Genomic DNA, 24,536 nt, shown 5'->3' with positions numbered 1-24,536 from the left:
AGCAAACGGCAAAGAAGCCGTATGATGCAATACTGATAACTAGTTTAGTCGTTATCGGCTGTTTTGCTTTACGATTAGATTCGTCTGGAACGAACGGACATAAAGCAGAAAAGAACTACCATGGTCAAATGAAAGTCAACTCGTGCTTGTCTCGCTCCTGATACTAGGGGCGCTGCGTAATAGTTTTTTTTACAGTACTGTTTCAAAGTAGAAAAATCTAGCCTACTACTGTGATGTTACGTAAACAATAGATTTAATGTTTCCCGAAAAAAGTCAGAATAGAAACAATAGAAAGGCAACACAATAGAAGGGTGGGAGGGGTTGGGCAATGACCTCGAAAGGAGCGCGAGTAGTGAGTCAAGTAGGACCGGAGGGGGAAGGGGTGGGTAAGACCTTGAAGCTATATATAGACTTGCACTACTTCCCTAAACGTAAAGGACTGGCCGGCGAGTGGTATTCCAATCACAGGACAAGATACGTTGTTTTTTGGGTATTCATTGCCCGGTTTGACTTTGGATTGTCTTACTGTGTAGAAACTTTGAATAATAAAATATAAAGTTAGAACTAACCACGATTATTTAGCATTGATTGTGTACATATTCAATGATTAAACTATAGGGACCATGGATATATACAAACTTTTGTCAACATCAAAATACAATATTGCACAATCGTGATATTTTAGGTCATTGACCTTTATTATGCATCCGGTATTGCTGTTTCAGAAGAGAAGCACGTTGATAAATTATAAATTGATATTCCCGCAGTTAAAAAGAATTATTTTATAAACCTATAAAACAAAATCATAAAATCTTACATAAAGATAACAATAACGGAAATCGTAAAAAGGGTATAAAGATAACAACGTCATTCTTTCTCTTTGTTCTTCTATTCTTGGGTTTCCCTTCATACGCATTCAACAAGTTGCCATGGTTACTAATCACCCATGTCGTTATCAGCTTTTGTGACATAGCGCACAGCAGGGGGGTAAAACTTGACGAAAATCGGTTAATTTTTACCTATTATTTAATTACCAATGAATGTACTACTTTATTGGTATTTGGTACTGTATTAATAATCGGTCAAAATGGCCGATTTTTGTCAAATTTTACACCAAATTTATTGAAATTTCAAGGTGAATATTAATAAAACAATTATTACCAAATATTTGTATTCATTTAAAAGATTGATTTGTGGTATTGGGTTCCCCACTGAGTGCAGCCGAGCGGCACTAATGAGGGTCGGACCTTCTTGGGGGTGAACAATAGACGGCTTATCAGACCCTCCCCTCCCCCGTGGTCTGGAGAAAGCTTGTAAACAAACTATTGCACAAGCGCAATGAATACACAAACTATTGTATTCATTGACAAGCGTGACTTGACATTGGACTGACAGTAGGCATACGTAGGCTTGAATAACGAAAAAAAAATTATGCAAACAACAACAACTATCAACAACAACTATGCTTGTGGTTTCGTTAATAGAAAGATAAAATATCTATAACAAATATTTTAACTTATAAAATAAGATTGTAGATTAGTTACAAGTTTAATATGTAGCCATAAACAGTTTTATGGCAGTAGGCAATGGCCAGCGGAAAATTTAATATTCACGAAAATACTGACTGAGTTCGAGATAACATTTAACAGTCATCATAAAACTATTATTTTTATGATAAAATTGAATTGGGGGAAGTCGTAAAGAAATAAAAGTGACAAAACTCAACAGTTCTTGGAAGTACTTGAATACAACAATTATTGTCGTGATAAAATGTTAATGGATTTGGGACTGCTAATGGGGTTTTTATTGCATCATCACCCTAGTAATAAATTATGAAGATCGTAAACATACATCTGATAAGACTTTTATGTGCTCGGAACCAGCTGTCGTTGACTACGATAGTAACTGAAAGTAATTTATTATTATAATAGGCTGTACCGAACCGAATTTGTACCGTGTAAAATGCTGTACTGAACCGATGACGGTAATTAAGCTTGTACCGTACCGTACCGACTTTTTCGGTGCACCGCAGACCCCTAATTATAACTGAAGCAGCTAAGACAGAAATATGGAAATCCTACAATCTCCCACGCTTGAAGGTTTGCCTAGAAATAATCTTAAGTCGAACGGAATGTTTCTTATTTGTGTTGGATCTCCGGGAACTGGTCTACCTTGATGAATCTGGGTTTTAGAGGTCGAGTGTCTTGAAGATAACGGGGATTGATGGTGGTCGACTATTGTGGTGTTTCGATGAGAGATTGAGTCAGCTACATTATGTGGACTTGAATAAATAGGATTTTCAGTCATAACTATTTCACCTCTAGGTACAGTTTATGATGGAGTACTACGGTAATAACTTATTCCTTATATGGGAAATTCGCTAAAACGGTAATAAAAACTTTCATTTTGCTGAAGTTTTTTACAAGTAAATAAATACACAAGATGCATTTTTTCCTCCTCTGTAAGTATTTTTCACAAAATGTAATGCATAAAGTTAGAGAAAAATGTTCCTCTTATGTACTTACTGAGCTTTATTAATGTACTTGTATGTGTCGTCCCAATGCTTCAGCAAGTTAGTCTTTTCATCATCATAAACACGGACGTTCATGTAGTCGAACATCCCAGGAAAAAAGTTGTCAATCTCCCTCGTCACATTTAAAATGTGGCAAACCCTGTAGGCAAAACAGAAACCTTTATAAAAGCGGTTACAATTATACGACATAAATAAACAAGATTGTTGTATTAACATTCACTCATTAACTTTCTTGGTTGAGAAGAGGGAGGTCGGAGGTCACGACTCTCTAGATTGCCAGCCAAGACTGACACAAGGCAGGCAGCAACTGTCAGTGAGATCTCTTCTCCACAGCAAGATAAGGTTACACTAAAGTTGTGCCCAAACTCCTTGGATGTTATGAAGGCTGCGGGAGGATTGTAATGCTGGAGCATCACTTCCACCACATCGCCCACAGTCTGTACTGGCTGGATACACCATCATGGACAGCCCTAGTGGTATAATTTAAAGGCTTAGCCCAAAGTAACATTCTGAACAGATCCAGGCTAATGTGGTTTGCTTAGCAACCAGACCAAATACCTTTTCAATATGCTTTGTCAACCACATACCCATTCTTGTTGAGCTCCTCCAGGTTAGAAGCATTCCACTCAGATCCAAGGTAAACGTGAGGGAAGATCTCAGTGGCAGCATCCATCTGTCCCAATATCACCAGCATCTCCTCGTCTATGAAGCTCTTGTACTCTCCCAAATCCATGTCTAGCATATCCTCTAGTCTAGTGCGAACCTGCAGTCAGTAACTAGCTTTATGTATCAACTGTTCTGATTTCCATTTGTAAAAAGTAAGTGGCTTAACAGAAAGACTAAATTTACTATTTGTTGGGTTATATAACGTTAGTTTTTGTCCCTATTTTCAAAGCCATCTCTATATAAATGCGAAATTCCGATCAACGCAAAGGCCAAACCATAGCACCTAGAAGCATGCGATTTTGCATTCATATTCCTCTCATAGCGTAGGCTGACAATAAGATGGTAGGCTGACAATAAGATGGTAGGCTGACAATAAGATGCGATTTTACAAAATTACCAATTGTCTCCGCCCCACAGAAGGTCATAGTTAGCATGGAGTTCGTATAAGAAGAATATTTAATTTGTTTTGGGTTTTTGTTTTCATTATCGCAGATGAGAAATATTTGAAATGACAGTTAGTAGTTGTCTGCAATTTATTTAATTTATTTTGGAATTCAAGGTTTGAAGAAAGATTTTAAATTTGACAATCCGTTAAGTAGAGGAGATTCTTTATATTGGTTGTCTTATTTTAGCCGGGATCGTTGAAATTGAGTTAAATCAAGGTTGTTGATATGGTTTGTTTGTTATTTAGAGGTAAAATGTACAATGTGTCTTATGGAGAGAGTTCTAGGCAATTAAAGAAATCGATATATCAAGGAGTTTGTTATATTGAGGTTCGTTATATCAAACTGTATTACCGCAATCCCGAGAGATGATGGCGATGTCTTTGTGACCACTGACCATGGAGGGATATCCAATATATTGCCGAAATCACGGGATGAGATCACATAAGGTGATGATGATTGTCGCGGCCAAAGATTATTGTCATGATGACTTAGCACAGGCAGACACTGATTTCTCGGAGATGGCCGGTAGAAAGAAAAATAGTTCTATATTATTTTCTTTATTACCGTAGTGGCTACCCGATCTTGCGTCCATCTGTTTATAATGTCAAATTGTGTTTGCATGCCAGCTTTCATTTAAGAGGTGTTGGAGGAAGAGACCGTCCCAAATTTACTATAATGAGCATGGCCATTTCATCATTTCTTAATTATCTAACTATCTATGGTGACTGTTTCATCGTCCTCATAATTTGTGTATCGGAAAAAGAATGTTCTTATAAAATTTTCTGTATTAACAATTACCTGGTGTTTATATATGTATTAGTATATTTACTTTTGAAAATCCTTGAAATTTTAGTTTTGGTGTGGGAAGGTGGCGGGTGTCTATTTTTTTTTAATAAAGGATAAAGGGCAGTATGAACTAGGGGAGGGGTCTTTGCACCCCTGACCTTGGGAGGGATTGGCACCTCTGCTTGCAACAATCTTTTTGAATAGATTTTCATTGTTGTTTAAGGCTTCAAATTCTCTTTCAAATTAATTGGCCCCCAAGGTCCTGCTATCTTACACCGTTTGACTTTTCTGTTTGGAGATCATAAAAAAATTAGATTTTCTGCAATTCAGAGCAGCCTTCGCCTAAAAATTTGAAGCCTTAAACAACAATAAACATCTATACAAAAAGATTGTTACAAGTGTAAAAAAAGCTTTAAAAAAATGCATTGCAGTTAGTGTAAAGCATTTTGAACAATTCTTTTAAGTTTACAACCTATGTGTAGTGTAAATTCAGTTTCAATAAAATTAAAATATAATAAAATTGATTTATTATAATTTGGTCCAAAATCAACTTATTGATTTGTGTATTATTGAAAGGTTTGGACTTGTATCAAGCAATTCAGGGCATTTTAAAACACAAGAGTTACTATACATAAAAATCTGACACTGCAAAAAATGCAGCTTTAAATTTTGTATTTAGAGCACAAAGTATGATCATTTAAGTTATGACTAACTAGTGCAAGACTGACCTGCTTACTGGTAACTTCGTCGAGATCCACTGACATCATGATCTCTTTGAGAGAAGATTTTACTAGAGTCCGCGTGGCTTCTCTCTCGCAGGGCCTAAGAGCAAAGTAAATGGTAAATGACAAAATTAAAACTATGTTCTTTATCACTATTTTTTAAAGTAGTTGTGAGTAGTTATTCTTTTACAACTAGATTCAAGATCTTAATCTAGTTGTAAAAGAACCTGTTTAACTAAAGGAGTAAGCCCCTTCAAGCTAAACAATGACAAACACTTGATACAAGTACTGATATGCCTGTATTCTTACTTAGTCCTTATATAAATACAGGTTTAATTTACTTTATAATGATATTTTTACGTTTTTGAGGTGTACTATGCTTATGGAAATATCTACCACATATCATAACACGGAGAGATTATAAACTAAATGTATTAAACTTAATATTAAGCAAAATATAGTGGAACCTCGATATAACGAGCCTCAATGTAACAAATTACTCTATATAACGTAGTATTTTGCAATCCCCGTGAAAACACCATAACACTCAATGGAAAATGTGCCCCTATATAGCAAATAAAATAGGTACAAAACCCTCTATACAACGAATAATTAGTCATTTTGTTGGTACTTTACTTACCCCTGTATAACAAATACCCAAAGTACGGAACCCCTACATAACGAACATAACCTCTATATAACAGATACCCACGCTTTCTACCCCTGTATTACGTATTTTATCCAAATTTAGTCGACCATTCGAACACGTCTGAATAGGAAAGTTTTCAGTTCCTCATTCTCACCGTCAATATCCACTCCGCAGTCAGTGCTTCACATCCTATCGATCTATCACAGTTTTCATATCGTGATACGTATTGTGCACAGTTTTTACTTTGATTTTTGTCACGCAATTTTTACTTTGATTTTTGTGTTATAGTTTACAGGCGTGAGTCACGTATAGGTGTTTTTTTTTTTTTGTATTCGCGCACCAAATTTAAACGCAAAGCCTTACAAGCTGTAGAAGAAAATCCACATAAGAAGAAAGTGGATGTTGCGAAGGACTTTAACGTAACACCAACTACTTTTGCAACAATCATTAAAAATAAAAATAAGTATGAAGCTGGGAGTGGACTGTCTTGTAAAAAGGCTAAACAAGCCAAATTAGAGGACAGAGAAACTGCTGTTATGTTATGGCTTAGACAATGCCGTGACAAAAACGTACCCGTTTCAGGACCTGTACTTCAAGAAAAAGCTCAACAATTTGAGCTTCAACAAGAGAAACAAAGTAAGTTTCAAAAAGGTGTGAGGCGAAAGCGGCAATGTTGATGATGCAATATGCAAAAATTGGAAACAAAAACTAACATAGTTGACAGAAGGATATCATCAAATTGATATTTATAATGTAGATGAAACAGGCTTGGTTTTTAAATGCCTACCAGACAAAACTTTTGACATTTAAAGGCGATCCCTGCAGTGAAGGGAAAAACAGCAAGGAGCGGCTTACAATCATGCTTGGAGCTAATGCATCAGGCACCAATAAGCTAAAGCCCTTAACTATTGGGAAATCAAAAAAGCCACGCCATTGACATCTCTGCCTACAAAGTACGTCACCAATAAAAAAGTGTGGATGATGACTCGGGAGATATTCATTAACTGGCTTAAAGAAACAACCAAGCAAATGAAACAGAAATACCCCCGCCACAGCAAACCTGCCGACTAAGCGAATTTCCATTTGTCTGAATATATTTTAATAACATTAGGTTTAACGAGTACCTAGGTTTGCTGCTACAAGGAAACTAATAAAGTGTGTTTTTGAGTAAAATATTGATAGCTTAGTACAAAATAAATAAATTTGCCAAGTTTGATCAAAATATATCCATAAACAAGCAAACTACAACATTTGAAAATATTCTCCATAAGAATAACATGGGAATTTTATATTTACAATTTTTTTAAATTTTCTCCGTTACTAATAATCGAACAAAAATTCTTTTATATACTAAATCATTTGTTTTTTTAAGCTCTTTAAAAAGGTCTAAAGAGAAATCGGGAAATTTTGTTTTTTGAGGGTCAAAAGTGAGAAAAACCAATTTTTACCCCATAAAACCCCCCGTAAAGCCCCGTTCCCATGGTCCGATCGTGCTGGTTCGCGAACTCATTCAAGTTTATCCCGCTTTACACCTTTAAACCAAATTTCATCAAAATCGAACAAAAATTACTCAAGTTATCGCGTTCACGGACGTATATATATACATATATACAAATTTGAACGAATGGTATTTTTGGCCTCTGGGGTCATCAAAATGAAAAAGTAAATTGGTCCCGGGTCTAGGTCTTACCGTGCCACCTACGGTAATAGCTACTTCCCTATAGGGAATTTCGCTAAAAGAAGCTCTTATTGTTTATCGACAATTGCTCAGCTCACCAGGACATCCCATATTTTACTAATATTTAAGTTGAGTTCATTAATGTACTACATCATATAACTGTTTTCTAAATTGTGACGTACCCATGTTTAGCGAATTTCTAAACGATTCCTAGAGTGTGGAGATGTTTCCTGAAATGGCCGTGTCCAGTGATAAGAACAAGTACCTGCTTGACCTGCCCTCTCCCCAGCTTTAGCAGCCAGTGAGTGAAGAGAGTGCTAGGTTCTGAGAGCAGTTTTTTGCCAAGTGATTGTCCAGGATAATTACGCCAACGCTCAAGATGTTTTCCCCTGGACCAATTGTTGATTACATGTTTAGCGGCCGCTTTGCTGATGCCACAAAATGGCTCTGGTCCAAAGAGTGGCATGCTCGCACCTTTTTTTGCCAGCTTGTCTGCACCCTTGTTGCCTCCAATGCCTACATGGCCTGGGACCCAGCCGAGAGTTACAGAGTTCTGTGATGCAAGTCTGCAGAGGGTGTTGAAACACTCCCAGACCAGTTTTGAGGTGACTTCATTTGAGTCAAGAGCTTTGAGAGCAGCCTGACAATCAGATAAAATCACTATCCTTTTGTCTTGGTACCGTCTGGCTAGTCCTAGGTTGGCACAAGCCAAGATGCCATAGATTTCTGCCTGGAAGATGGTACAGTATTGTCCCAGACTTCCTGATAGTTCTGTTCTGGGTGATCGACAGTAAACCCCAAAACCAGTCGATTAGGGAGCCGTCTGTGTACCAGACGAAGCTCTCCATATCTTGGAGATGCCCTTCCTGATGTTTCCACTCATCTCTGGAGCGGAATTTAACATTAAAGGGTTTGGTGAAAACTGCTTCCTTGCTTAGGAAGTCCGAGGTCATGTCAAGCACAGGACACTCAGCCAAAGTCTTAGCAATGGCGCAGTGGCCTGCCCCTGACAGGCCTTCCCTCCACAGATTTGCAACCCTCAGACGGTAAGCTGCCTTGAGGGCCTCAGATCTGATGAAGATGTTCAGTGGTAGCAGCCCAAGAGCGACTTCTAGAGTAGCTGATTGACTGCTCCTGAAGGCTCCAGTGGCCTGTAGCGTGCCGAGCCTTTGCATGCTTTCTAGCTTGGCTATGACAGTTACCTGATTCACCTTTGTCCACCAGACTAGTGAACCATAGGTAATCTGAGGCCTGACCACAACCTCGTATAGCCAGAGTGCTATGTGGGGTTTAATTCCCCAGGTGGTTCCTGCAAACCTCCTGGACGTCATGAGCGCCCATTTGGCCTTATGCAGCGCGTTATTCAGGTGGTTGTTCCACGTCAGCTTGGAGTCAAGTGTCAGTCCTAAATACTTGACCGCACTCGACACTCCCAGCTGAGTAGTGCCAATTCTCAGCCTGGAAAGAGAATCCAGGTTCTTTTTCCTGGTGAAAGGAACTACGACTGTCTTAGAAGGATTAATGTTGAGTCCCTCTCTGAGACACCATTGTTTAACACATTGTAGGTTGCTGTTCATGACGTCAGCTACAATGTTTGTGAATTTTCCTGGTACCATGAGGACTACGTCATCTGAATAGCCCTGGACAAAGATGCCCTTGCTGGTGAGTTCAGTTAAAAGACCGTCCACCACAAGGTTCCACAGTAAGGGTGAAAGTACACCACCCTGTGGACATCCTTTTGTGGGTGCGATCAAAATTTTTTCACCAAGAAAGCCGGCTACGGTGCGTCTTGAGTTAAGCATAGACTCTGTCCATCTACACAGAGACTGCTCAAGTCCACGCTCACAAACTCCCCGCACCATTGCTATGTATGTTACATTGCCGAAAGCTCCTTCAATGTCCATGAAGGTGCATAGGGCTATTTCCTTAGTAGCCAGGCTGTCCTCAATTCTGCTGACCAACTCGTGCAGAGCGGTTTTGCAGGACTTGCCTGGCTGGTAGGCGTGTTGATTTCGATGAAGAGGTGTGTTGAGAAGTACACCCTTTCTTATGTGCCTCTCCACCAGCCTTTCCAAGGTCTTGAGGAGAAATGAGGAAAGACTGATAGGACGGAATGATTTAGCATCAGAGTAGTCTGCTTTTCCTCTTTTGGGAATGAAGACCACCCTGCTGAGACGCCAGGCCTGAGGGATGTACCCGTAGGCCAAGCTCGCTCAGAAGAGTTCACATAGGAGGAGCTTGAGGGCATCCAGTCCTTGCTGAAGCATGGCTGGATAGATGCCATCTCCCCCGGGAGACTTAAATGGACCAAACTTATTGATTGCCCATTTAACTTTAGAGTGAGTGAGAACCCTTCTGGCTGTATTCCAGCTTTCACGATCAGTTCTCGGCCAAGAACTTGTATTCGTGCAACCGGACACTCCTGTGTCGTCACTCTCAAAAATGCAACCAGGGAAGTGAGTCTCAAGGAGAAGTTTGAGACTTCCTCCAACCCCAGTGGTATATTGCCCTCCTGGTACCTTAAGAGATCCCCAGTGTCCAATAGGTTTGGACGCTAGAACCCGCTGAAGGCGGGCCACAGCACTGAGACTGTTTACCTCCTGTGTAAACTGTCTCCATGAATTTTGTTTAGCTTTTTTTATTGCAAGGCTGTATTCTGTAAGTGCCCTTCTATATGGCTCCCACATACGGCTCCGTTTGCATTGGTTGAATAGTTTCCTGACACCCGCCCTCATGCGAGTCAAATCCGCAGTCCACCATCTAGTGCTGGTACTGCGTTTTCTCTGTCCCAGAGGACAGTTGTCATGGAAGCAAGTGATCATTGCGTCCTGTAAGTCGGTCGCAATTTGGTCAATGTCTGCAAAGCAGCTGACCCTCCTACTCACGGATCCCAACTGGAACTGTAGGTCTATATATAGATAGATTTATATATACTGTATATATATATCTATATCTATAAAAGAGGAACTATGTATGTATAAATATATGTGTATATACGTTATGGACTCCGAAAACGCTCGACAGATTGTAATGAAACTTTCAGGCATTATTAAGCATCTTTCAAGGATGGTTCGAGTGAAGTTTGGTGCAGATCCGTCAAAAGGGCTCTGCCCCAGAGGGTTTTAAGTGGGCCAATGTCAGACTTTTTGATTTAGAATGTTTACAAATAAATATAATTTAAAAGCAGATGTTTACTTTCACCAACTGTTTTGTTTTTTGAATAACTACAACATTCTGTATTAGCATTAGTCATGATTTGAAATAGTACCACAGTGTTTCTACAGATTGCAGCACAGAAAACTATTTTACTTTTGAATAAGTCCAAATGTATTAAACCCCAATCGCAGCACACCTGTGCACTTAACAACGTTTAAATTCTCCATTGTTAAATATTAATACATAAAAACCTTTATAAAAGTACTGTATTATAAACAATAAAAGGGATGACTTTTTAAATGTATGACAACAGCTAATTTGCAACCAAAAGGTGAGTGAGCGTAGCGAACGAACTTCAACCAGGACGTGATTGAGCCATGCGAATACTTATGAAGTTAAGCGGGGCAAAGCCCGCGGGTACAGCTAGTATAAATATACGTCCGTGAACGCGATAAATAAAGTAATTTTTGTCTGATTTTGATGAAATTTGGTTTGAAGGTGTAAGGCGGTATAAACTTAAATGAGTTCGCGAACCAGCATGATCGAACCATGGGAACGGGGGATTTACGTTTTATGGGGTACCCTCAAAACACAAAATTTCCCAATTTCTCTCTAGACCTTTTTAAAGAGCTTAAAAAAAACAAATAATTTAGTATATCAAAGTGTAGTTTTGTACAGTTATCAGTATCGGAGAAAAAATTATAAATTTAAAATCCCCATGTTATTCTTATGGAGTAATGTAAAATGTTGTAGTTTGCTTGTTTATGGATATATTTTGATCAAACTTGGATAATTTATTTATTTTATACTAAGTTATTAATATTTTACTAAAAAATACCCTTTATTAGTTTCCTTGTAGCAGTAAACCTAGGTACTCGTTAAACCTAATTTTATTTAAATAGGTTTAATTAAAAATCAGTTGAGACAAATGGAAATTTGCATAGTCGGCAGGTTTGCTGCGGCGGGGGTATTTTTAATTTATTACACAGTTTATAACTACTGTACACAACATTTTTGTATTAGTTCCTAACCTAGCTGCAGTACAATACAGTAGAGTCCCGCAAACTCGGCGTAATGTGGACTGGAAGGGTGCCGAGTTTGTGAAATGCCGGGTTATCGAGAACTAGGGTTCAAAATAAAAACAATACAATTTTTAATCCTTTTACCTGCCTTCTTTTTATACATTTATACTACAAGTCAGTGTTAAGTCATCAGATATAGTACAACAAATCCTTGGTACGAGTTGCGAGTGATTTAACTTGAGCTGGCTTGAGTCCATATTGAACTCGGACTCAAATAATCACTAATTTTCTGAGCCAGGTGATGGCCGAGTTATCCAGACTCCTGGGTTATCGAGTGCCGAGTTTGCGGGACTCTACTGTATTACTGCATTGCTCTCTTCCGTAAATAAGATCTCGTATTGCATTCAAAAGTTTAGTAGTAAAACATATTCCTGTGTGTATTTATAGGCCTAGAACTAGATTTAAGTTATGAAATTAAATGAAAAATGTCTTTATTTAAAAGGCGAAGTTAGGACTTGGTTAGTCCTCTCTACCACTTAAACTCTAAAGTTAGTTCTTTAAATAGAGGTGAGAATCATCACAACATCACATGGCATGGGGGCTAAGTAACTAACCCCTATATTATCAATTTTGGCCGCATATAACCTCAATTTAACGAACCTCGCTTTTCAGAATACTGCTATATAAATGAATATATTTCTTGTAACCTTGAAATTAGTTAAGCCGAGGTTCCACTGTAATATTAATCTCTTATCATATTTACATGAAATTGGAAGTTATAAAATTTAAGTACTCAATGTGCTGGGAGGCTTTTTTCCTTCCCAGCTATATTGTTGTATAAATGTACTAACTTGCTGTGTAGACAGTCTGGCGAAGGTGGTCTACGTGACTCGAGACTGTCCATCGCGTGCCACTCGTTGAGGCACGAGCGGTCACTCTCGATCCTCTGCTCATAGTAGCTCACCCACTCGTGAGTCACTCCACCCAAGAAGTAGTTGTGCTCGCGTGCCTTGGAGCTCACCTTGTGTAGAGTCTGGAGAGCCGACCTGTGGACACCACAACAAAAACTGTTCAGAATACAGGGAATCCTCAAAACAGCTCATCTTTCGTTTAGCAGCATTCCATATCATTAACTGTCTATGTGTAGCTAGAGGTGCTTGAGCTACACTCTATAGGAAAGGATACGCAGAGAACACAGGCTAGAGGATATTTCTAAATCAGATATAATAACGCACGCTCACACAGGAATTGTTCAGCTGACTGTGTGATTCTTTATTCTACAAACAATATTGTATACAAATTCCTCTATACTCCTAATGGAAATTGTACCTGGAAGGTTGCCAAATCAAGACGTTTATAAGAATACCTGGGTTTGTATAACGCTTACAGTTAAATACCCCGTACCTTGTGCGAAAGGAACTTCCGCACAGTGCTCAGAGCTCAATCACTCCCTTGCTCGTCACAAGGATATTTCCGGCACATCATACTAGAGCTGAAAGTGCACGGTCATCTTCAGCTGTTCCATAAGGATGGCATATGTATATCAAAGGTAGTACAACTTTATGCTTATGCTAAAGTTTTAATTTTACTTAAAGAAAGATTTAGTTTAGCATCAAGCAAACAAATAACACTCCTTAGTTACATTAAGAATCATACTTTTACACGATTCTTTCTAAAGAAATATCATTTATCAGAAAAGGTCAAACTCAAAATAATCACCCCTGAAAAGAGCATAATCCTCAGGAATACTATTTAATATCCAATCTCATGCTTTGATGAGCAATGTGTGATTGTTTTTGGATTTTGTTACATAACTCATAAAGCTATAAGCCTAGGGGAAGAATTATACTGAACTTTAAGGAATAGAGAATTTTGGAGCTAACAAATCTATTGGTGGACCAGTAGGCCTATTAACACGTTCACTGCGGGCGTATCCGATCGGATATGGGCCGAGTTGTGTTCAGGTGCTGCCGTAACCAATCGGATACGCTTGGCAATGCCTTTCGTATATCTTCGTTTTTGCTCTAGCGTTGGTCGGAGGCAGACCTATACCACGTTAGCGTGTAGTGGGTGACTTGCTTTTGGTTGTGTTGTAGGTTTGTAGTAAAATTTCCCCATAAAATCCCCGTCTGGCAAACTTAAAAATAAACTTGGTGTCCCGTCTTTCTCCCTCCTATTGGCAATACAATGGGACCGGCTATATTCCAAGCAGTGCTGCTATCTGTGGGTGTTTAGCAAACTACGTCGACTCTTGTCATAAAATAGGGCATCACCACACGCTATTTGATAATCGTCATACCGAAATATGAAAGCCAATCACCCGGCAATCGGGTTTGTTCGACACTGCGGGCTGCGCCGCACTGGGGCTACACCTGCCATTTGATGGGCTGCAGCGAACGTGTTAAAACCAGTAATTTTAGCATTAATTTAAGCACTGGAGTTTTAGATGGGAAAAATTACAGGAGCAGAAAAGAAAGAGATTTGAACTTATATAACTATATCTGGTACTTTTAATTGGCATAAAACTATAATGCTAAACCTTGAAGAAAGAGAAGAATCTTAATTTCTTCAGAAGTAATAGCGCAAAAAAAAAATCATTGTCACTTAATATACCCCCATGAAGTTACTTTGGGATAGGCCTACGCGATTTAAGAGAGCTATGTTGAAACTTATGATCTTATTTAGGGAAAACTGAGCGAGTGCCATTCTATTTTTGCAGTGGATGTTTATGTTATAAACTGTCAAAACCGTCAGATAGGCCCTAGTGCCGTTTGACTCCCCAGAAGTGATTCAGGGGAGGGGTATTAGTAGGAGGGGCCAGAGGGTGTAGTGGCCACTGGCCAGCATGTAACGGAGTACCAGGTACAGTTTCTTAACTGGGCTACCGGGCTACCGGCTACCCTAATAAAATTGAAAATTGATGTCAATTCGATCAAACCTTCGTTCATTTTTTCATAATCAGCAAGTTTGGTTTGGTTAGGTTATAAAAAAATCATTTATCCCTAAAACTAATTTTTTATCATCCACCCCTGGTCGATCTTTCCACCCCCATACCCGGTGCACAGTGGAACCGGTCACTGATACCTGGCCGGCACTCGCCCACCAAGCCTCAGGCTGTAAAATGACCCTCGTCAAAGTGTTTAGGCAAAAGGCATTTGACCCTGCACTCCTCATTTAGGCCTATTTTTAATTTGTCTTTGGTGAGCTGAAAAATACATTATTAAATTGCAATGACTAGAGAGGATAAAAATGCTGTATGAGTTGCACAAGTAAGATCATATTTATGTTTATATCAATTTCGTTTAGTTGTGTATTTGTACTGTACATTACAAAGTTATAATTTCAGCGATTAAATGTTTATGGCTAGTAATAAAATCTAACTTACTTTCTTAAACTATTATAAGTGTGTCTGTTTATGATATTGTTTTATTAAACCCAATTAACCACAACAGAGCAAGGTACTTAATGAGCATTTTATTAGGTAGAAATTATTCAAGGAACAAGGAGAAATAGTTTTTGTTGTGACACTTTCTCACACTGGCATATGAGTGATGCGAGTTCTGGTCTGCCTGCCTCGGTCACAACACAACAGAGCTGACGTCAATAGGTACCCCCACAACAATGGGAACACACGTCACAATGCTCGGTCTGTGCGGAGTTGGTTGTCAAGGGGAAAGGAATTGTTTTGTTTAAAATGTACTTGTTACCTAGTAATACTGGTCATTTTATTACAGTACAGTATATGTGTAAGAACCCCCTCCCCCTCCAGATAACATAGACGTCTCATATCACCATTTTGTTGCGATGTTATATCAGTATGTGATGTAGTAGAGAACAGTAGTCAGTATCACTTTCAGGTAGACGAGACACGACCTTGGCTGGACTGCACGATGTGGCAACGTAGCTAAGTTGGAACTGGAACTAGACTAGACAGCCCGGAGCCTAGACTATATCAGGTCTATTTTACTACAATAGGCTAATTATTTAATGGACATAGCGCAGTAATAGTAGTCATTCCTTTCTGAAGCGTAGTTGCCAGTGCACAGTGCACCGCACCGCGGCGATGAGCAGCCTTGTGTTTACTTTGTTTGGTTTTGAGTTGTTAATGGAAATAGTCAGGTACTCAATGATGAATGCTGATTACTTAATAAGTCTAGTGAGATAGGACAAATTAATGATCTGTGAAGTGATGGCTTCTGAGGCAGTCTATACGATGACAACGTGGCTCGATTTTTTCACAGACTGGTGAAAAATATATAGAATCCATCCAGAGGTGAGGTTCAGTTATAATGGTGTGTAGTGATACGCATCTTGAGCAATAGCATCAGACGTATAGAATATCTCACAGAGACAGTCGGCCAAACGTAGTCGTACATGTATAATGGGTACATGTATAATATAACATCGTGTATAATGGGAATCTTCAGCAAGCAAGACGTCGCTCTTATTATTATACGTTTGTAAACGCCAGAAAATATCTGTAGATAAATAATGCTACAACATAAAAATAACCCGATTTTGATTATATTACTGATATCATAACTCATAAGTATTAAAGAATAGTAGCCCTGGACGAAGTAACTTTTCAACATACACAAAACACGAAACTGCTGTACCTGTACCGCTACTGACTTTGAACAGAGAGGGGATATAGGAGAAGTGTAACTATGGTCAAAGAAAGCCAGACATATTAAAACGGTTTGTAATAGAGATTTTGTAGGTCGTAATTTTGTACATCGCCCATATAGCCAAGGCCCACTCTGTAGTGAAGTGTACGTAGAAGGCAGAGGTCTGAGAGCCGGTGCTACACGGCCGCGTCCATGTTGGGATATGCCCACACTGCCTCAGCCACGGCATCACACACACAAGCACAAGTGATCATCAAACAGTCCACCGTCCACCACACCACAGCAATCCTAGGGTCACAACTCGCCACCACCGGCAGTGATTAATCATTATACTCTACTTACATTCAGTAGGGAACGAACTTAACCTATTAGGCCTATATTATGATGCGGCTCTCACTAGAAAAGGTCCCAATCGCGTTCAAACTACCATTTTCGAAGGACCATAATCTATTTGACAATTAAACCGTACTACAACTGTTGGTTGACAGCAGTGTGTGTAGTACTATTTGGAAATCGTAATGACTTTGACGATTGGATCGATTGATATACTGTATTTAAATGTTACATCTCGATATCAATTGATTCTTGTCACGGTTCTTCCTTCCAAAATTCTTCAGGTTGGAGTGACAGATTTCAGCAACATTCTTTGTATCTGTTTATCAAATTGCGTTGTTTGCCCTGGACTCGCAGAAGGAACACTTATGAGATGATAAAGAATATCATAACTTTCATTACTGTACTGATAAGACAAAGTACGAGTGGTGATTGATTGTACGCCCCCCCCCCCCCCGTGGTGACAGTTCGCGTGGTCGCACGGTTGCTGACGTAGTTCCTATTCTAACCACTGACTCAGCAACCTTCAGCACGGCGAGTGCCGCCATTTACATATCCACGCAAATTTCACTTGCGTTGTACTACTTCAAGGTGCCTTCACGGAATGACGCCAGTAATATTGTTGAAGGTTTGTAAAACATCTCAATAGGAATATATCGAATCGAAGGTTCAAAATCAATGTATACCTTATTACGACGTATTCCACGGGTTTCGTCTACAATTTACGGGGAGAAAATTGCATAAAAATAAAAATTAGTAATTATTTAAAATTCAGATTATATTTCAGTGCGACTGATTTTGTGTGTCTTGTTTATTTTTTATAGGAATATTGTTTGCAGAAAACCAAGTATGTAAAAAATGCGTTGTAAGACATTTACCGAAAGTTATTAATAGTTAGTTGGTTATATGTCAACAGAAATTTTGTTTGATCTCAAAGTAGGAATATATCGCCGTAAAAGCTACGTTCCTACAAATTTGTGCCAGGCACGTGTGCCCGCCATGTGCCCGGCACAAATCTCCAAATTTGTAGAGATAGAAACAGCCTGGCACAAATTGCGACAAAAGTGCCCGCCGAATACGCGACAAAACATGTGTCCCAGTGGCTGGCACATGTGCCTCGAGTTGGAATGGAAACGGCCGGGCACATGTGCCCGCAACGCAACTCGTGCGTGCGCACGGCTGCCGAACAACTACTATTGTTATATACTTAAAGTTTTTAAAAGCCATAGGACATAGGCATTTCACAAAATATCATCCAAACCCACGAAAAGGCACATCTAAGATAAGACCTTTAATTTAATACCAAATATGTCTAGAAAGATATTTAGAGAACGATAATTAATTATGATCCATACAAAATCAAGAAAATGATTGCATTCATCGTACATGTGTAGATGATGGATATATTTATTTAAGGTTGTATAGATATTTGATGGATCGATTCTTATCTAAATGTAGCTCTTAATAAAACTAAAGCAATGGCTTTGCTTGCAAACTACAGGTATGAATCTTGATATGGTTGATTTAGATATCCTATGAAGGTACATCAATGAACTGTAGCTATTGCCCGTTGCTAAAAATCGTAGTGGTAGCTAAAATTTTGCCATGAAAAATAGGTTTTAGATTTGTAAGGTACGATGATATAACATTTTCACTCGTGATCGAATAGACTGAAGATTGATCGACACAACGTGACCAACCTCACATTAGATATGCACTTAGACTAGAGAGTTGTACACAAGTGGAAGGGGGCAGATCCGTTGTGTCACATAAACGACTTTCACAAGCTAAATGACTCATCTACATCAAAACAAAGTGCAGCTGATGAATGAGGAAATGCAACATAGGCTAAATAGTGAAAGAAAGCGGCGGTGTAGTTGAGTGATTCAGCTTACTGGGGTCCATTTCATAATAAACTACAAGTTACAAGTTACAACTTGTAACTTGTAATTTCCATTAGATTTGCATTGGGCGATCAGCTGATTTACTAATAATATTAGTTTGTACTTTATTATGAAATGGGCCCCTGGTCTGCTGAAGATGTGTGTGAGCAGACCAGCAACAAGATATATTACACAAGAGTCAGTTTATTTAATCGATGCAGACAAACAACAATTATTTAACTTGGTTTCTAACACAAAAAGAGTGAAACATCCCTGTTGCGAATACAGTACTGTGCACAAGTAAAGATAGGCCCTAAGTGGCGCCCAGCTTTTTATAACATATGTATTGAACAACAAATCGCCAAATTACAAAGATGTTTAAAAGCTTCACTCAAAACAAAGTCTTTGTCGGCATTAAATTATATAAAGATGCTTATTGTTATATTTGAACGTGTAGTAAAACTAACAGTCCTAATAACAAATTATTCAAGGACATTGTGTATACAATACGTCAATGATATTGTAGAATTAACTGATGTAATATTATGACACGTATTCGAGAATACAGTTTGGCTTCTATAAATTAACAAGTATATACATGCTGTCGTGTATACCACTAAACATATCGGTAGAAGTGCACTCAAATACCATCTGTCAGGAAATGACATAAAACCATCGTAAACAATGTTCAGTGCAGTACAGTGCGGGGCGTGAAAGTTCGTTGACACTGTTGTGCGTCGACGCATATCGATTAGTCTATTCATGACATTTCGATAACCTGGATATCATATTTCTGATGTTTCACGCTCCTATTTATCTGACATTTCACACTGACCCAAGTCATTTGACTCCTTAAGGTTGTACCGTGTGTGCGGTGCTGATTGGTGAGATTGTATTACAATTTTATCCAGCCATTAATGTGAGTTAAAGCTCTCAATGCTTGAGAACCGTATGCTGTTGATTTGTGAGACATATCTATATTTCCTGTTGGGCAGGTCAGTAACATTTATAATGTATAGGTAGAAGGGTTCCTATTCGCCACTTCCACCAACCCGCGATCATAAAATTGAGTAAAATAGAAGTGCTGCATTTACTCGTATACATGTGTGATAATGATTCAGTAGTTCATTTGGAATATCGTCGAAGGCTTATGTGTTTATCGAATAACAATACCCCGTCATTATTGTATTCCAATTGTGTTTTGCTGCTGGAGTAAATTACTAACTAATGCATTATCTATCGTAAAGTAGATGATTAATAAGATAGATTGATATAGTTGGATACAATAATCCGTATCGTAAAGTAAAAGAATTCACACAAAATTGTATAATTGACAAAGACATTTGCTTTAGGATTACCTTCGCATTTTATGACGAGAAACAACTAAATGTATAGTAAAATAATAGATACCATGACCTTGAATTGTTATATAAACATCTTTGCTTTCAGCTTATTCTCACATCGCAGGCCGACTGATAACCACCGCAGGTTCCGATAAGATTATTGTGCCACATAATCAGTTATCAAAATGAGACGGCGACATATCAGGAGAGCGTGGTTAACACCAACACCGACACACTTCCTTAGGTGATAAGATGTTCCCGTTCTAGCGCAGAACGGACTGCATTAGCTAACGTGGGCTAGTGTGTTTAATTTTCAGTTTCGTATTTTAAATTAGTTTGTAAAGGTATTATTGATTAACTACAATTTTCAATATGCCACAATGATGACCACAAGCAACTTCATATAAAGATGTTATGAACATTTAGTAAAATAAGTACAATTAATTTTACGTAGCTATTATTTCATAGCATAACCATTGATAAAAACAACACAGCACGGGTTTCTAAAATTTAACAATGTAGTTTAATTAGAATACAAATACAAATAGTTGAATTTAAATTAAAAGAACAGTACAGTTGGATAATATTAAAATACATTATGATGTTATTAATTGTTTATTATAAAATCGGCCAAATAAACGCCATTTGAAATATAGAAATATTGCCAACCCTCTCTTTCTAGCCATAAAATATACGTAAAAAGCAAGATTAGAACTCTTAAAAACGAAATTAAAAAAAAATTGACCAACGTTTTAACTAGGCCCTTTCGTAAAAATAGGGTGAAGTGGGGTAAGAGTAACCGGGGGGCTAGTGTAACCACGGCTTATCACTCAACTAATAAGATAATTTTGGACCTAAATACTATCATATCTTGTTATTTGGACCTTCCTTTGTTATATTTAGCCTTAAGAATGCATATAAAATATGTGCAAGTAATAGTTTTAGAATGTTCAAAAAAGGCTTACTTTTCCACTCCATCGGCAAGTGCCGACCTCAAACTTTGACAATTTTTCACACTCACATTTTTAATGTAAATTTGACAGTTTTTGGTTTACAAACTAATTTTTGCATGTAGAATCTGAATATAATTTCAGATCTGTGCTATTTCCTATTGTTTAGATTTTACAAGCATGGTTACACTTACCCCTGAAATTTCGCAGTCGGGGCAAGTGGCTTTTTGGATTCGGGGCAAGTGTAACCAGGGTGTAACTCATATAATATTCAGTATAAAGAAAAAAAAAACTTTGTTGTAAATATAAAATTAGGAATTTAGAAGATGGTAACATTTTACACATATTGTTACTGAGTTAAGTTGGTTTGAAGAAAAACATAATTGTTTGTGAGTGAACTGCTTAAGGGATTATATAACTTTTACGTTAAACTTACCCCGTTTTATAATTTAGGATTTTCTTGCCCAAATGTAAATAAAAAAACAATATTACTGTGAGATTTATTCTACACATGTTAAACAACATTAAAAACCATGTATTTAAGTACCAATTAATGTTGTGTTTTTTTTTATGTTTTAACAGTAATCTTTCCGTTTTGCATGTTTGCGTTTTTCACAAAACGCGAGAAGAGGTTCACGAAAAAGTTCATAACTTGAGTAAAAATTAAGATATTTTAATAAGTCAAAAAGTCTTGGAATCAGCAAAAGATTTGGAATCTGGCCACTTGCCCCATATCTCTTTTTCAATGCTTTATATATTTTTAACAGGCAGGGGTTACACTTGCCCCGAACCCTGGGGCAAGTGTAACCACAAAACGCAAAATTTTTAGTCATTTTTTTTTACCAAAAAAGATTTTATTTTTTAATAACAATGCATATTGTTTTAAAGCCCATTAGTCAAAGTTTATGCATAAAAAATTTCAGAACTGTATCCTGTATAACAAGATGGCAATTTGAGGTCAAAGCTGAACTATGCCAAAACGTGGTTACACTTACCCCACTTCACGAAAAAAAGTATTGCAGTAATTACTTTTTACACTGAGCCTACATTAGATATACGCATCGATGGATAAACGTTCCTACTAAACAGTACTATATCTGAAAACACCACACTTCAGAAAAACAATTAGAGGCACCGGCATGTCAAAATATATGCCTACGAACCATGGGCATCCTAGAACATAGGGTGCAATATATAGGTCCAACGAACGTCTGGGGGGTCCCGCCAAACAATTTTAAGGAAAAGTAAATTTACAGTTGAATAAAGCTTAGATAACAGCCATGAAAGTTGATATTTTGTTTTCTGAATAGTTTGTTAAAGTATAAAAGAATGGTAAATCTGAGAGTCAACAACTTATTTGAGTTAAACATCTATTTAAAACATTTTGTAGAAATTACCATTATGAACGTACTTCATAAGTAAATTTTCATTAAAACCCAAGTGATTAAAGAACATTATGGTTATTAAATTTATTTATTATTTTTTTAGCCAGGGGATGCAAGTGCACCCCCTTGCACCCCCCTGTGGACGCCCATGCTACGAATAAACGAAATGGTAAATACACTTTCATTTGGAATATGCTGTTCTATGGATACGAGAATAAATTTATGTATTACTCTACAATGTAGTAGTTACTTGAACACGAATGCTTGTTACTGTTGCATGACGATGGTTAGCAGTATTAGGCATACTAACATGTTACGATTAGCTCGACCGAAATCAAATGATAATACTGTAGTGTGTATTAATTTTATAATTTAGTACTGTTACTCGACAAGCAAAAAAACGCGCACTTACTGAGCATGTGTTCAGTGAGCTAGCAGAGAAATATTACTTATCCCGCTTGTGTATCCACTATAACTGGCATCTTACCGTATGATTCTGCCCATGGCGACACTCGCGAACTAACACCAACACTACCACTGACGATGACGACTGACGATCACACACCGACTGAGGGAGTCAGTGTCAGAGAGTAGTGAGAGTGGGGGCAACCCCGCGTCTACCTACTCACAAGATACCGTATTTAGCCGTACTCAATGGACGTAGGACATCAGACAGCCTCACACTCACTTTACCCTTGGCCATGGAAAGTCTCAGACTCACGAGCTGCGATCGCAATTCTACACTATAATACGAGATGATGTGTAGGATGAATGAGTGTTTGCGATTGCGGTAGTACTGCACTGTACTAGGATTTGCTGGAGGCTATTCACAACACTACACGGGTATTACACAAAACGGATTTACTAGTTTCTATAAACAAATACGGTTAAAACAGGTACCGTATTATTCCTCAGCGAACAAATGATATATTACTGTACAACATTACTCATAACAGACATGCGGTTTAATAGTGCTATAACTAATTGCTTTTGACACCTTGACTTATGAAGCGGTCGCATATAAATTATACGTGACATTCAATAAAACATACAAAGTAAATGCGAACATTATAAACAAAGGGTATATTCTAATCAAAATAATTTATTATATTTCACATATTTATTATAGGTATTTGCAAAAAAAAAAAAAAAAAAAAAACTAGACCTTAGGTGGGGTATTGACTTTTTATAAGACAACACTAGTCAGCTGTTAATAGCATAGACATTAGTATACAACAATGCAGTTCAGCGATTAAATTCAACACGAAGCTCTTTCAATAAACAAAATGAGAACATTTATGTATAAGCAAATCTCCAACTACGTAAACATACAATACCAATCAGACGGCTAGTCTTTCGCTGGGAACAAAACAAACAACCAGCGACCGCCAAAACGCGCAATACTCTGCAAGGCCGAAACTTGCCACTGCAATATTTTTGCAACACGGACGGCTCTAGGTCGGCTAAGAATGAACTTCTGGATACAAACCAAAAACATAAAGGCCGCGCGTCACATGTTATGGACCTCAACAGTTATACAGTACTATTCTCGTCTCGTAGTCTGGAGGACTTGTGGTTGGAACTGTTACGAGGTGATCTCGAGTCACCAGAGTCTACTCTACAATGAGGTTGGGTAGTCAACTGTCATAGGTCCGGGGAACACAGACCGGGGCTATAGAATACATACAGTACACATACTACCATGTAGTTAGTCTAACGAAGACTGACTGTAAATCTTAATTACCTGCATTTGCATACAAAAAACTAAGATCAGTGTGATTCAACATAGGCTACCATTGTCATTGATCTAATAGTGATGAAGGTAGATGGACAAAGGTGGAATATATCACGGCACGGTTTACACCAACACGTTTGTCCGTGTGCGATACGGATTTATTGTGAAGTAGTGAACTTATACGTGCAATAAACCATTTGTGATGGCAGTTTGTAAATTTTTGTAGATTTTTTTGTAAATGACGTAACTAATAAATGAATGCTTCAACCATGGAGTTTAGCACAAAGGAATTGACAATTGACATAATTGTAGATGGTACAGGCGGTGTTATAGTGTACCTGCGGGCCTAGTAGGGAACGAGGTCGATGTGAGACCGCTCACCGCTCTCCTTATTTGGTCCTCCTTATCACCGGCGAACATTCCGTTATCAACTATGTTACATGCAAACATCTTCCAAAAAAACATCTTTACAAACTCAGCAACTACTGTACTTCAAGCCACAAAAATGCCAATAGCTCATTAACAGGTTCACAGAATCCAGAAGTACTTTCACTTCAGACATATACAAAGGTTAACATGGGCTAAAATTAAATAGATTGTTGTATTAAGTTTTAGGTACAA

General features: G+C 38.1%; 1 protein-coding gene across 4 annotated transcripts in view; it reads right to left on the bottom strand.

The window, feature by feature from the left end:
- LOC129005887 (protein phosphatase Slingshot) overlaps nt 1-24,536 on the bottom strand; it is a 219,935-nt gene that overhangs the window by 15,884 nt on the left and 179,515 nt on the right. For 3 of the 4 annotated variants that reach the window (XM_054434934.1, XM_054434926.1, XM_054434943.1), the window contains 4 exons: nt 12,510-12,704; nt 5,160-5,253; nt 3,121-3,296; nt 2,526-2,672 (listed from right to left, as the gene is read on the bottom strand). In XM_054434934.1, the coding sequence (XP_054290909.1) occupies nt 2,526-2,672; nt 3,121-3,296; nt 5,160-5,253; nt 12,510-12,704 (612 nt within the window). Of the gene's footprint in view, nt 1-2,525; nt 2,673-3,120; nt 3,297-5,159; nt 5,254-12,509; nt 12,705-22,667; nt 22,737-24,536 lie in introns of those variants that run through there. The other variant, XM_054434948.1, reaches the window with a different exon arrangement.

The sequence above is a fragment of the Macrosteles quadrilineatus genome, unplaced genomic scaffold (genome assembly GCF_028750875.1).
Source record: "Macrosteles quadrilineatus isolate MER2022 unplaced genomic scaffold, UCM_ALF_1.0 Scaffold_1__1_contigs__length_201487025, whole genome shotgun sequence".
Lineage (NCBI taxonomy): Eukaryota > Metazoa > Arthropoda > Insecta > Hemiptera > Cicadellidae > Macrosteles > Macrosteles quadrilineatus.
This window is presented reverse-complemented; position numbering and strand designations above follow the sequence as displayed.